General features: G+C 42.0%; 1 protein-coding gene across 3 annotated transcripts in view; it reads right to left on the bottom strand.

Moving 5' to 3' along the window:
• Positions 1–2,135: 2,135 nt before the first annotated feature.
• The window catches only part of ANXA7 (annexin A7), a 49,758-nt gene continuing 35,801 nt past the window's right edge, over positions 2,136–16,092 (bottom strand). For all 3 annotated transcript variants that reach the window (XM_083148890.1, XM_083148891.1, XM_083148893.1), the window contains 8 exons: positions 14,311–14,416; positions 14,083–14,177; positions 10,305–10,418; positions 8,958–9,128; positions 7,086–7,256; positions 5,998–6,073; positions 5,186–5,298; positions 2,136–2,731 (listed from right to left, as the gene is read on the bottom strand). In XM_083148890.1, coding sequence (XP_083005016.1) covers positions 2,609–2,731; positions 5,186–5,298; positions 5,998–6,073; positions 7,086–7,256; positions 8,958–9,128; positions 10,305–10,418; positions 14,083–14,177; positions 14,311–14,416 — 969 coding nt within the window. In that variant the 3' untranslated portion in view covers positions 2,136–2,608. The remainder of the gene's footprint in view (positions 2,732–5,185; positions 5,299–5,997; positions 6,074–7,085; positions 7,257–8,957; positions 9,129–10,304; positions 10,419–14,082; positions 14,178–14,310; positions 14,417–16,092) is intronic.

The following is a 16,092-nucleotide window of genomic DNA, read 5'->3' on the forward strand; positions in this document are numbered from 1 at the left end:
TATCCCAACTGCTGCCAGGACACCAGCGCCAGAACAACAGGATGTTGATGCTGGAATACCAACAGCTGGCATTCCGAATGAAGGTCAGGGTCAGTCCAGGGAAAGGAAGGGGGGGGGGGGGGGGGGGCGGTAACTGTATGCACTACTGGGGAGATTTACGGTAAGGCTGTGGGGAGCGCACAGGCTGCCGGGGGGGGGGGGAAATGGGTAGTGTTAGGCTGCTGCAGGGAGTGTTAGGGCATGTTTGGAGCCTGTTGGTATTCTCCATATTCAGGATACTGGGGTCGGTCTTTTGCCTGCTGGGATAGCATATATATAACCTTATATTTGCAGCTCAATTTAATGTTAAATTCTCAGACAGTCCATATTCACCCCTGGTGTGTCTGTGCTTATGTGTCCACACTGCAGCATTACACACACACACAATATAGATCTGGTGTATAACGGAGACTGAATGACCTCATACCATGTGCCAATGTGTGTAATGCTGCAATGTGGACACTTTTGCCCTGACAGTGGGGCTATACATGCAGACAGTGACAGACAATTTGCAGCTGCATCACCCACTGGATCACCAGAGCTCTTTGGAGCAGACAGCCCCAGACATCAGCTGAGTGTGGAGCTCAGGGTACGCATTGCTCCCAGCCTGCACTGCGTTGCTCAGCCGCCTCTAGTTTTAGATTTCTCTCTTTGGAGCCGGAAGAAGTTTATTATTTTAGCCAATTGCAACAGAATGCATCCACAGGTACCCAGGCATTCTGAAAAAGTGAGTCCTCGGCCCTTATTTTGGCGTAAAATATGCGCTATAGCACATTTTTTGCGATCTCTGAAGGCACCAGCCAATCGGCTGTGTTAGAAATCGCCCCGTGTATAGGCCCCATAACTACTTTTTCTAAGTGAATCTCATTAGATCGCTTAGAAGAAAATGCCCCTACATTGCTGTATGTAGGAGCCACAGTGATAATGATGTGCACCCCCGTGTGACTATAACCCATCGTCCAATATCCTGCATGAAACATTACATAGACTCCTCTGGTGAATACTTATGAAGTTAACAGTATATTAAAAAGGTACTTATATGTTAGTTGGGCACCCACTATAGTTAGTACGCTCATACCCCCACTATCCATGTCGGCATGGAGTTGATTTTATATAGTGTGGCGAGCTGGAAGCTTAGCGAGCCCCGCGGAAAACTAAGCAAATAGCTTAAGGTGCCCATACACTAGTAAGATTTATCTTCAGATCTGGCTGGTTGGAACAAAAACATGGTTATGGATCAGTGACAGTGTCAGTTTTCCAGCATTTCCGAACAAATGGTCAACTGTCATTTGCTCACATCCATAACCATGTTTTTGTTCCAACCAGCCAGATCTGAAGATAAATCTGCATGTGTATGGCCACCTTAAGTGGGCGCCCAACTAACATAAGTACCTATATTAATTCCAAAATAGATATTTTTGTGCATCAGGAAAGATATATTGCACACCCCTCATATATACATACAAATAAGGCAGTATCCTATTAGCTGCTGATTGATCCCCCCGAGGGCTATCCAATTAGCTCCATAAACTGGCACTTCTCGGCTGAAGTGGCACCAGGAGACCAGTTTTTCAGCTGATAACACAAAATCGCTGATAAGACCCATGTGTTATAGCTCAGTAGGGATGCAGTCATTAGGTCTATACCAACTAGGTCAACAAGCATTGGGTCAACACGGGGCAAAGTCGACAGTCAAAAGAAGGTCGACATGGGGTTTTTCACTGTTTTTGAGCGGACAGGCTGTATTTCATGCCCTACCATCCACTAGCATGGTAGGAGAATAAAATAGTGTGCCGAGCGTAGCGAGGCACCGTACCCGAAGCATTACGAACGATGCGGTGCACTTGAAACTGTGTCCATGTCGACATTCGGGTCGAAAAACAGTGAAAAAAAAAACATTTCGACCTAGACCCATACCCGCTCGGTAATGGGTCATTTGTTGCATGGGGGGAAAAAAAAAAGGGCTGTAATTGGCTAGTACTATGGTGCTGGTTACCATGCAGTAAATTGCTGAATGTTATGGGATGCCCCCATAGTGTGAGGTCAGAAGAACATGACTAGTTCTATACAGAAATAAACAGCAACAGGCAGGTTGGTGAAGATAGAAAAACTCTAGTATACATTTATTCATGCTGTATATAACACATTTACGTTTGACTATGTAGTTACATCATTGTCATTTTCAAAGTCTGAAAGTGCAGTTTATTTTCCAAAAAGGGAGAATTTATTAAAAAATAAAAAAAATAATCTAAAAAAATTTCCCCTGCATTCTTAGTCAATGTGGCCATCATACACATGTAGACCTCAGTACATAGGAGCCTCGTTCTACAAATGAGTAGACATGCTGGACAGACATTACGGTTCATGTTTATGGACCTATGAATACTTCTAGTCCATCTACTTTGTATAAGGCATGTGTAGAAAAACAAAAACAAACAATGCACCATACAAGGCCGCGATGACACAACTGTTATATTGACACTATTCAGACTCATTAAAAGTGTAACATATTCCTTACATCTGCATATATAAACAGAGTTCCCAGCATATTACATTCACAGGTTGGACCCTACTGGCCAGTAATGGCTATCAGTAGGCGTCTGTAGTCTCCAGTTGTATCACTGGCAATCATGGTGGCAAGGGTCTTCTGGTACATCTGCGTAAAGGCCTGTTTGATCTGCACGAGATCAATCTGGAAAATGAAGTGGAGTGTTAATATAAAGGTGTTCATTTATGTTACTTACCATGTAGACTATTTTCTTTCAGTCACTGAGTAACTTTTAAGTAAATATCTTCCAAGGGACATGGAACAAAGATTGTGGTCTGAAATGTAAGCAGGTCCAGGGGAGTGACAATACGTCACACAAGAGCACTGATAATACTATTTCAATGGGGGTATCCTTTAATACTCTGGGTCCAAGTTGCTGCCCCTATGAGGAAGCCGCCGATGCACTAGAGGCAGAGAAACGCGTATGTAAGCCCCAAGGAAGGAGACCAGATACCGCTGTTAAACTGCAATTCATTCTACAGGAAGCTGATCAATGGGAGATAATCTCTGACACTGTGGACCTGATTATTGTCTTAGCCTGGGAGTGTGGAGTCCAGCAAAAAGTGCTTGAAGGGGGCACTTATACCCCATATAAAAGACTGCCTAAATCACACCAGGAAGGATTACCCCATATAAATGACTGCCTAAATCACACCAGGAAGGATTACCTTTAAAATACATCTACATGGCCACAGGAGATACCAATTCTCTGATGCGGGACTGGAAACTATGTGATTCCATTGCCTCATATTTATCTATAAAAAGCCGTGATTACCAAAGCCTCATTATAGTCACCATATAGCCTCAAAGAATTGATGCTGAATTTTTATGTTATATGTATTTTGTCTTGTGTGTATTTTTATTGTGTTAGAAGTGCACTTCAAAAATAGTTTTTTATGATATTTAATGAAAATAAATATTGTGTTTATTGAATACAAAATTGTGTTTATTGTCCTGGGTGTAGTTGCGCCTCCTTTAAACGGGAGCTGGTGATATATTCACAGACTCCTACCCCCACAATGAAATGTAAGCAGTCGTTTAAGCACACCGGAGGGTTGAGGACATACAGTAGACACCAAGATGAGCACTCAGAATCCCTGTCTATAGGATGCAGTCACCAGTAGGCACAATACTGAGAAAGTAATACAGTACGTACAAACAATAGAGAATATCATCTGCTCATCGGACGATTGGTGATTAGAAAATATCCTGTAACTATTGGCACATGTTCTTCTCTTATCTCTCTATCGTCGTCTTATCAGTCATGACCAGCTTATGGTATCACGCTATTTAAAGCTTTTTTCCCTCTTGGTACTACACCATGTGGCAACGGCTTCTTATTTGTGACCTCTGTGTGCCAGATTCATAGGTGCACGCAATGTTGTCGGACGCAGGGGAGAGATTTTTGTTGCCAAAGCCGCACTGCACACAGGCTGCAAATAACAATTAACTACGCACGCACGCTAAGTGATTGATAGTGACCGCTATTGAACAGGTTTTTCTTCTACGTTATGTATCTGAGTTACCAACACCTCTTCGATTGTAAGCTCATTTGGGCAAGACCAGGTTTTTCTCATTGCGGTCAAGTTAAACAAATGACACACAAAGTGCCTGAACATAAAGTAGCGCTGTACTGTATAACTAAAGAGGTTGTGTTTCATTAACATTGAGGGTTATTGTTTTGTATCTTTTTCCCCCCCAAGATTAAAGCCACAGAGCACTTTGCAAAGACCTTTTTTTGTATGTGGATGTTTGAGGACAGATACAGAAAGGATAATGCCTGGGCCATTTTCTGTTATAAATGTGTATAAGATGGTGGATGATGTTCCCCACTGAACTGCATGGAGTGAGGGAAAACAGGATGTATTCCAAGAATATAAAGGCCAGGGACTGTAAATAATGATTTGGACCATATATTAAAAGGGGATGCGGTCATTTGGTCTACTGCATTATGGTCGAAAGCCATTAGGTCGAATCCATTAGGTCGACATGCTAAAAGGTCGACATGACTAGGTCGACATGGGAAAAGGTCGACATGATTCTAGGTCGAAAGGTCATTAGTTCGACAAGGTCATTAGTTCGACATTGTCTATGTCGACATTCACAAGGTCGACATGGAGTTTTTCACTGTTTTTTGAGCCAACATGTGCTGACAGGCGGTATTTCATGCCCTACCATCCACTAGGGCGTGGCGGGAGAATAAAATAGTGTGCCGAGCGTAGCGAGGCACCGTGCCCGACGCATAGCGAGCGCAGCGAGCGATGCGAGGGGATGCAGTGCACTTTAAACTGTGTCCATGTCGACTGTGTTGACATTCAGGTAAAAAAACAGTGAAAAACCCCATGTCGACCTTGTGAATGTCAACATAGACAATGTCGAACTAATGACCTTGTCGAACTAATGACCTTTTGACCTAGAATCATGTCGACCTTTTCCCATGTCGACCTAGAGTCATGTCGACCTTTTAGCATGTCGACCTAATGGATTCGACCTAATGACTTTCGACCATAATGCAATAGACCAAATGATCCCAACCCATTAAAAGTTATACAAGTATGCTGTTTCTAGAATACCAAGTTCAGAAAACGTATACTTTACCTCACTGCGAGTTGCAACAATCCTGATTAGAGTGGAATCATCTGTGCCTGCTCCCTTCATGGACTTGTAAAGTCTTTCCGCAAAGAACGCTGGACGGTTTAGCGCACACTGCACTGTAGAGAGAGTCGATGATTACTACAAAACTCACAAGAATGAACCAATATACAGACACTGCCATGATTCTCAGGAAGTTAGGACGGCAACAAGAGCCACGAGGCAGACTACCGCCCAGGCAGGTAATGTCGCACTGTCTACACATGAACAGTGTTACAATAAGCATTGCTCAGCCAGATTAGAACCAGCAGCAAGCCTAGAATAAACGCAGTTCTCTTATCTTTCTGCATGAAAGGTACAATTCATAAAATCTGTAGTTCAGGACCAATATGCAATTTAAACTAAAGGATAAACCTCTGTAAGCAGTTTTGAGCTCACGTCAATGTCCATTAATAAAAAGGTGTAGGCGGCCACTGAACCTTCCTATAACAGAGGTTAGTCTCCAGTGAAAGTCTATTAACAATAAGGATGGCAGCGGCTCCACCCTGAAGCACAGGGGTCCTATCTCTGGCATGGGTGTGGATTATTCCAGAGACTGGGATTAGGTTGACAGTCTTTGGGCCAAACACTATTGACAGTTGACAGTGAAAAGGTTGACACATAAAAAAGATTGACACGAGTTTCACAGTGATAGATCTACATAAAATAACGACAGGGGTCTACATGCTGAAAAAGGTAGTGAATACTTTTTATAGTAACTTTAGACATTTTAAAACAGTGCACAGGCTCCTACCATTACATGAAATACGTATACTTACATATGGCCTTTAATCCATCCTCTATATACCCAGAGAATTCTCTTCCAATTGTACTAAGCAAGTCCCTCTTTGAAATCTATGAAGCCAAAAATAAGAACAGGCAGTCACATAATGGACCTTATTTTGATTGCTTCGGTCCTCCGTGTGAACCGATTGCGCTGCGCGCGTTTCTGCGCATGTGCAGACACAGGGTGCGTGCACCCACTGCAAACTTTCGGTTCGCCGGGTGCACGCACCATACACGCCGAAGGGGGAGCGGAGAAGGGCGGGGGCCTTCCCATTAGACGCTGGGCGGTCTCATGCTAATGAAGCAGTGATGTGGGCGCCGGGCAGCTGACATCTCTGGATGTCAGCTGCCCGCTCACTTCCTTCTGAACGTATATGTGAGACCACATACATGTGTGCACGTTCCACAATATCAGATGGTCGCCGACCAGCGTATGATGTGGGTGTTCCCCTGCACGCTGCAAATGGATGTTCATGTACAGCAGCCATTCGCAGCCAGTGCAAAGGAACGCGCCTTGCAAATGGTGGGCCGGCGTACCACCATTCGCAAGGCTGGGATAGGTTGACTCAAGGATGCGAACAGGCGAATCAACCAGAACAACCCCCTTAATGCAGATAACAAAGACAGTTCTGTTCAGCCATAGATTCAGGAATCTCCGGAACACAAAATAAATGTAAAAATGTTCTATTCAAACAGGATATAATTTTGTTCGCTTCTGTTAGGTCTGTGCAATAAACACAAGAATGTAAGTGAACAATAAATAAGTGAACACGTGGAATTTCCATAAATAACTGTTACAGGAACGTATACAACAAAGAACTTCTACACCACAACAGAAAATGCGTATAACATGCCAATATTGCTCACAGCAGAAATGGACTGCAAAGCTAGGAGCAGCACATGGCACAGAAAGCATTGTGTGTAGCCTAGTGTCGCTCGGCTTCTAACTAGTGGGGTGGAGGAGGAATATGTTCTACCAGGCAAACCATTACATTAATGGACAGCACTGTCCTAGATAATAAAGCAGCATTTTAACATGTTCTGAAGTCAGCCTCATCCTCAATAAAAAGAACTCCCTTACCCTGGCGTATGCTTCAGCCACTGCCTTCAACTGTGGGAAGCTTCGGCTAGCCAGCACCAGATTAAAGGACGACTCGTCAGTGCCTAGCTTCCCTTCACCCGCTTGGTAGAGTCGCTGAGCATCTTGTTCTGCTTGTTGCATGTTCACATTGAGATTCTCATCACGGTTTCCCTAGGTAGAGACAAGAAGAATTCTTACTTTCTGGAACCACCGGTGTAAGAAGACATTTCTGGAACCTGGTAAGTAATGTAGTCACAAGCAGTAAGGATGTTTAGCAAGATACTTGGTTGCATACCTTTAAGGGATTTTAGCAAGATTCAGCCTACCAGGTGGGATCTAGACTTGGAGTATATTTACTAACCGTTAACCAAAGCCACAGATCATCTGACTATTTGGCCAACAGTTTTAAAATAACAAAACTAAATCTATGCTATACTATTTGCCAAAGCAGCAGAGCACTGACAAACTGCCCTCTCGTAAATCTACACCTTCCTCTGCATTTCTGGCCTCACCCAGACCAAGTAGCCCAGCAGCAGCATTTTAAAATCCAATCACATACATAGGGCCTTATTCTGGTTCACTCCTTCTTAGATGGACAAAACCATGTGCACTCCAGGGGGCAGATGTAAAATGTGCACTGAGAATTAGATTTGGGTGAGTTATTGTGCAGGGAAAATACTGACTGCTTTATTTCTACACTGCAATATAGATCTCACTTTGAAGTAAAACCCCACCCAAATCTAACTCACATGTGATGTTGCTATGGGCAACCAATCAGAAGCTACTTATTTATTTAGCACCCTTTAGAAGATAGACAGAATCTGATCTTAGCTGAATACACATCTTAGTACATTTCCCCCATAGTGTAGAGATGCATCCAAACAGGTTCCTGTAAAAGGGACTTGTCAAAAGGCAATGTGTAGAAGCAGCCCAATGAATTTTACAATAGACAAAGTACAAAACAAATAAAATAGGTTTGCCTAACTATACATGACCATTTCATTCTAAACATATGCATTCCTTGCTCTGAACAAGTTTAAGTTCAATTCGAGCATAACCGGCTTGACATGGAATTTGCAATGTACTAAATCTGGGATTGCCAAACCAGCCCTCGAGATCTACCAATGGTCCATGTTTTCCAAATCACCTAGCTGATGCACAGCTGTAGTCATTACTAAAGGTGCCTACAGACGCATCGATCCCGGCGTGCGTTCTGTGCTTAACTAGCACACATAGCATCGCATTGTATGCCTTGTGCATGCAATGTGCATGCGATGCGATAAAAAGCTAGTACAAAAAGTATGTGCAGCACATACTTTTTGTACTGTGCGATGAGGTGCTGCGGGAGCGGTGCGTGTGTGGGCACCATTACGGTCACATTTCCCAGACTCCCTAGCTGGTGCACAGCTGTAGTCATTACTAACAGTCACATTGTCAAATATGCTGCATTCATTCCTACTATAGATCCACAGGTTGCCTGAAAAACATGAACGGTTAGATCTTGATGACAGGTTTGGCCACCCCTGCTCTAAATGGTAAATTGTCAATATGTCAACACCAAATGGTGGAAGTGCACAAGGTCAACATGGGTAAAAGGTTGACATGGCAATGGTCCTTTTTCAGACTATATACACTTTACCATCCATGCAGACTCCAATACAGAATGGTAAAGTATCATAAAATTAAAAAAGAAAAAAACAACTCCCCAAAAACTCATATTGACCTTCTCATGTGAGGACCATTGCTATGCTGACCTTTTGTCTATGGTGATCTTGTACCTGTCAACAATTTGGTGCCGATCTATTGAACGCATACCCGCAAGCTTACTGCTCAGAAATGGTTATTGTCAAAGAAGAGAACAGTTCAGCTGACCTGGCACATGGACACAAGAAGTCTCTCGAAGTGACCAGAAGTGTCAGATCGGATGTCCTTCTCAATGTCCCGCCCAAACTCTGCCTTGTAACACGCAACAATGTTCTTAATCTCGTTGTTTGTCCTTGTGCATAAGATCTCAATGAGCACTCGTTCCTGTGTTCCTGCCCCCTGCAAGAAATAGGATACAGGTTATAGATTTATAGATTATGTAAGATATGAGAAACATGGTATATTGTTTAAAAAAAAAAAAAATGTTGCGATTTTCGATTTCTGAAATAATTATTTGTACAGAGGCCTAAAGAGCATACATATTGCAGGGAAGTTGCAGACATTTTGGGTAATAACTTCCATGGGTTCCATTTTCCATGCACAGAAGGTACCAGATGAGGCAGCCATTTTGTGCACACTATGTAAGATTACCCTGGGTGAAACATGTTACTCGAGCAGAGATGACACAAAATGGGTGTTTGCAGCATCCTTACTCCTGGAGAAGATTCCAAACATAGCCATTAGGTTACAGTATTTTTCATCCCATCCATGAGCATAAAAAAAGGTGATGCAGCCATGTTGGAAGCACTACAAAAGGTTACAAATAGGGAAGCCAATCCCAAACAGATTTTTCAATCCTGCTAGTCGGGATTAAAAAAACATAAATCCCAGGATTGGCCTCCAGATAGGCACACTGCTGCATCTATTACCTCTCCCCACTGCCATGGTCACAGGAGAGGGAGACAAGCGTAGGGAGACAAGCGTAGGGAGACAGTGGGCAGCTGTGCCCTGTACACGGTGGCGGCTGAGGCTATCCCAAGGATTAGATCCCCAAATCTCTGGATTATAGACTCCAATCCTGGGATTCAAATCCTGGCCAAAATGCCCTAAATCCCGGGATCCCACCGACCCCTGGATTGGCATCCCTAGATACAAGGACTCAAGTATTCATGGGAACACTGACAAGTGTGTGTCAATAGGATAAATCCTGTACACCTTGCTCACAGAGGATGCACTTCACTGAAGGTAGATCTTACAGTGCTAAATCAAGGGAACAAAACACAGCACATAGAGGTTGGGAACAGTCTATGGTGGGACCACGTACTGACTAATTCAGGCAGCAGTATCAGCAGGTGGCAGGATAAGGGGGACCCAATTTATATTATTTTTAAAAAAAGTTTGCAGAAAGAACGTGTAGAAAACTTTAGTTATCCAGGTCCCTAAACAGAAGGTTGGTGAGGGGGAGCAGCGTTCTACCAACTCTCTAAAACCACAAAGACTAGTATCATTTGTCTGACAAGAATTAGAGGTGCCATTTATCATATCGTAATTTATAACGGTTCTTTTTAATATTACCTTCATGGCATAACGCAAGCTCCATGCATCATAATAGGTTGGTGGCATAAACAGTGCAATGATCAGTTCTTCTACATTTCCACTTAATTCAGATTTCAGATCTTTAATCAGATCCTTTAAAACAAAACAAAAAGATCAGAATATTAGTAGAGAGATGTATGTATAGTATGTACATTAGAAAAGGCATGGAAATGGTCAAAGTTTCTTGGAGATAAAACATAAGACAAAGACCCTCTAGCCACCTGGACTGAACAAGGACTTATAACTTAATAAAAGTAGGTTTTGTTTTTTTATTATTAGCATCCCCCCTTTATTTATTTATGAACTGAGGTTCTGCTTAACTTTTTCACACCATGCCTTCAAAATCTAAATGCTTTTCTTGTTACTGTGGAAACCAGTCACACTTTTCTAGAAGGGGTGAGCATCCAAAGTTTGAAAGCTCATTTCCTGTTTTTATCTAGAATCTATAGACACACAAAACACTACCATACCACTCTACATCAAGAACGGCAATTGTGCGGACCACTTTTGGTTTTTATGCAGACCGGAAGTGAGCCGCTGCATCACTTCCGGCAATGACCATACAATTTATAGAGGGCACACAGTGACATTTTCTCTATTTTTCTATTCAGTTTTGTTTACAGAAGGATTCGATCCCAATGCGCGCTCCCACGTAGTGTAAATCGAATAGAAAAAAATCTAATAGTAGATGGTGCAAATCTAATGTGTTCACTGTTGCATTAGATTCAGATTTAATTTCAATCTCCTAAAAACAGAGGGGAGAATCGGCGCTCAGAAAAATACTGTTTCAAGTGCTTGCATCAATTCAATGAAAATTATTTAATAAATAAATTCATACACATGTATACGATAAACACAAGAAAAATAATAAATATAAAAACAATAACTAGCAATGGACCTATTGGGAGAGCTGGGGTATTTGTATAGTCACCCGTGTGGTGTTGATAGGACCTGCACTGATCCAAGAAATTGTGTCTATAAAAGTCCAGAGAGCGTCCGTGTGATTTATGGCCGTATGATGGTATGTCCTGGTAACTGCCTAGGAGGTGGGCCATGTTGGCAAAAGATGATATATGATAGCCAGCCAAAAACCAACGCGTTTCACTGTGTTGGCTCACAGCTTTATAAAGCTGTGAACCAACGCGTTTCACTGTGTTGGCTCACAGCTTTATAAAGCTGTGAGCCAACACAGCGAAACGCGTTGGTGTTTTGCTGGACACTATTGGAGAGAGACTCATCAAGTCCCCTAATGAAGTGCTGACGACCTGCTCTATTTACATCTGATCCTGTCCTAAAGACCGTTCCCTTGAAACCGTGCAGAGCCTAAAGAATCCTGATTGCCAAATCCAACTGGAAGGACATCCCGGGCTGCATATCATATATCATCTTTTGCCAACGGGCACACCTCCTAGGCAGTTACCAGGACATACCATCATACGGCCATAAATCACACGGACGCTCTCTGGACTTTTATGGACACAAGTTCTTGGATCAGTGCAGGTCCTATCAACACCACACGGGTGACTATACAAATACCCCAGCTCTCCCAATAAGTCCATTGCTAGTTATGGTTTTTATATTTATATTTATTATTTTTCTTGTGTTTATTGTATACATGTGTATGAATTTATTTATTAATTTATTAAATAATTTTCATTGAATTGATGCAAGCACTTGAAACAGTATTTTTCTGAGCGCCGATTCTGCCTCTGTTTTTTGTTGTTCTATATTCTTACTTGGGGAATTGACCATCCCCTGAAATCGGCTGCTCTTCAAGGGAATAGACTCATATAAAAGCACTCTAATAGATTGACCTAGGTCAGTCTTTTCCAATTTAATTTCAATCTCCTGCCTGAAGGATCAGGAACACTGGGATTTAATTGAAAGCGAATATCGAAAAATCTAATCAAACAGTGCGTACGCACTATTATATACATGGTGAGTTATGCACTATTTTTCTATTCGATTTTGCTTATAGAAGCGGCATCGAATGGTTTTTCGACTTTCGATGCAGATTCAATCCCAATGCGCGCTCCCGTGTAGCGTAAATAGCATCGAAAAATACATTTTGGCAGATCTGTACTATATAGTCAAATCAAATATCAGGAGGACATAGCTACTATGGGGACCTTTTTAACCACCACAAGGAAGAGGACTGGGAAAGCCTTGAGAAAACACTACTGGCTTGAAATGAGTCAGTCCTGTAACCGGTCATCCATTTATTTGCACAGGGTTTTGTTACATTTTTAAGTTTATTATATCATTCTATTATAGGTAGTCATTAAAAGGATCTTATCAGTTACAATATTTCTGCATCATAGTTTTTTATAGCTCTGAGCAAGTATGTTTCCACACACAGGATTGTACTATATAGGTTTATATTTCCAGATCTTGAAAATACCATTCAATGTAAGAAAACGGCTTATTTTCCTCTTCTGCATGCTTTTTACAGCCTAGCACCCAGGGTTTTATACCAATTTGTTTCTTAGGCCTATATTTATCTGTGAATTTAGGGATTTCCCTTGGAAATGATCTTATTTTCAGATTGTATACATAGCTTCACACATTTTCTGGAAGATCAGATTACAATATGCCTTTCAACATGCCAACATACGTAACAGTGAATCATGTTCAGGAGTGCAGCTGTTGGAAAGTGAAATACTAGAGAACCAAACCTGGGGAGTATGCTTTGTGGCTTCTCAGCAAACAATATTCTCAATATCCATAACCGAAACAAGATACACAAGCCGTCAGTTGCAGTAGTATACGAAGTATAATTTAATATTTGGTTGCAAAAAAATTCTCAGTGCAGCGCTAGAACCAATCTTTCACACGAAAGATCAGGTAAGATACTTTGGAACAGAGGACCCTACCTTATGTTTTGAGGATTCGTACAGGTATATGCATGAATTAGGAAAGATTAACAGGAAATGGTTGGCTTTTTGTTGATGCACTAATGTATTGCACTTATACTTGATACGAATTGTAGCTTTATACAATTCTTGCCTACCTTATTGACCAATATATGTATGATATAAACTTGAGAAAAATAAAATAATATTTAGACATGCAATAAAGACATAGGGGGGTATTCAATCCAACGGGGGAAATCGCAGCGGGTGCTTATTCAATGCTGTCTTTCCCAAAAGCATTTAACAGGTATCTTGGGCAGAACGGACCCAACTTGAGAAGCAGTCGGGCCCGTTCTGACCAGTATGTCCGTGGATTGTCAAGCTCCGGGCCGTATCTTGACTATCCACGGCCGTATCTCGCGTCACGCCCCCTTTTCGGCATTTGGCAGGCGGGACATTAAATCCCGCCTGCTGAGATGCAGTCTAGCGTGCTGAGAACGGGACCAGGTCACGAATGTCGGGCCGGCCCAACAGTGGTGACCCGGGATTAAACACAGCCCATAATAGAACTTGTTTAGAATTACTCATTTCTTTTACTCTGTATAAATTTGCTTTTATTTCACAAATCAAAATGATTTTAATTTGGTTGATTAAAAGTTACATTTATTATACCTTTCTAATGCGCCAACAAAAAGACAACCTTCTTTTCCCATTAGTCTATTTGTTGTCCCAGGCAACCCCCCCCCCTACCAGTATAAGACCAAATGGATAGAATCTGATCTATACGTGGTAACTTATTTGGCACAGTACAATAGCGCAATGGGCAACTTGCTCTCTTTGGAGGGTTAGATTTATCTCCTCATTAATAAGTACTGCACCAATATGCAGTTACAGAAACAAATTACCTTTCCATAAGCAGTTTTGAATGCTGCTTTTATCTTTTGTCTCTGGTCATTAGAACGATTAGAAACCACATCAATGATAGCTTGCTCATCAGTTCCTGTAATTGTATTTACAGACAAAAATAAATAAATACATAAATATAAAAACTCCAACTGGTGGCAAATCCTGGAATTATAGAAGCAGATAAAGCACAAGGTAAGAGACTCTCGAAAATAAAGATCATTTCGTACCAAATCCCTTCATTGCCTTCCTGAGTTTTTCTGCATCTCCCAGCGCATCGAAATTTGCAGCTGCTCGGATGGTGCCCTGAGTGGCTGTCATCGCTGCTGCATAAGGCTGCAAAACAGTGACAATTACACAAGATGAAAGTGGGAAAAACAAGGTAACACATATGTATATATATTATAGTGTTTATAAGGTCCATGATCATTACAAAATGTATGAAATGGAAGGTGAGGTTACATAAATACAGAACAAAGAAACCAAATCTCTAAGAAATACATTCATTTACGTTCAGTTTTAAGAGTAGGAATAACCGGTACTTATGTATTATCTGGGCTCCCATGTTAAATGCACCCCATTTTTTCATACCCCTACTATCCAACTACGCATGGAGTTGATTTTATATAGTGTGGCGAGCGCAGCGAGCCCCGCGAGGGGATGCGGTCTCATAAGAAAAACGGGAGCCCAGATATTACATAAGTACCGAATAACCACAATATCGGGCTTGTTTTGCATGTATTACCATCGCCCTTTTATATCCGATGTAGCTGTGAAACTAGGCACAGATTGCTCTGTGTGTACACCCCCAAGTGACTGCGATACCTTGCGTCCTCACTGCCTGACTAGATTTATACCGCATGCAGTATAAATCTAGATAGATTACTACTGTTCTCATCAGGGAACACACTGCATAGAATGATGCTTATATGCTACTCTTCAGCAGTTTATAATGTGAAGCAATGGTTGTATATCTGTTGTAGAATGAGAATAATATAGACTTCACACTGTGAAAGTAGCCCAAAATGAACTTTATGGAGTGGGCAGAATGAACTAGGGAAGACTAGAAGATGCACCCAGATGTTAGAAACTCTTAAGTCAAGAGAAGACCAAATAAGAGATCCAGAGGCAGACCTTCAGATTAGTTTATAAAAGAATAAAAATCCTACACTGATCGGACACGAGCTACAGCTTTGTAAACAAGAAAACCCATTAGCAATCTATTCTAAACCGCATAAAAAAAGCTTTTCTTCTGGTAAATGATCAGGAAGAGATTAGGCATGGTGAAGGAGTGCTCCCTTACAAGTTGTTTTCAGTAGGGACTCAAGTCTGCACAGTTTCAACAATTTTGGGTACTTGTGTATTATCACGGCGCCCACGATATTAGGTCGAACGACATATAATCGCATGGCATACACCCGATGCGATTTTAAATTGTAGAAGCCCCCTATACGATGTTTAATTGTATAAGCACCCTAATGGGGGCTTACAAAGTTAAATGCACCCCCACGCCACCCCCACTATGAACGCCAACCCGAAGCGTGGCTGCGCTTGCCACACCATATAAAAATCAACTCTACGCCGACGTGGATAGTGGGGGTATAAAAAGGTCGTAGGACGCGTACCGCTGCGCTCGCCATGCTTCGGGTTGGCGTTGATAGTGGGGGTGCTTTTAACATACTAAGCACCCATCACGTTTAAATATCTTATAGGGGCCACTTAACATGGAAAAACCCATTAGGGTGCTTATACAATTTTAAATCGCATACCATTGTATATGCGATAGAATGGCATACAATTTAAAATTGTATACCATCGCATACCATTGCATGCCTTATGGTCTGCGATGCGCGCCCAATTTTGTGCTAGAACAAGGCCAGGCAAAAGCTACAGAAGTCATGTAGCTAAGGCACCCAACACCTGCAAAATATTCATGAGGAACTCAGGGAGACAGACACTGTGGCCCAGGTTATAGACAACTTAAAGACACTGTTATAGGGTGTGTACACACA

Source organism: Crinia signifera, chromosome 6 (genome assembly GCF_055691185.1).
Source record: "Crinia signifera chromosome 6, ASM5569118v1, whole genome shotgun sequence".
Lineage (NCBI taxonomy): Eukaryota > Metazoa > Chordata > Amphibia > Anura > Myobatrachidae > Crinia > Crinia signifera.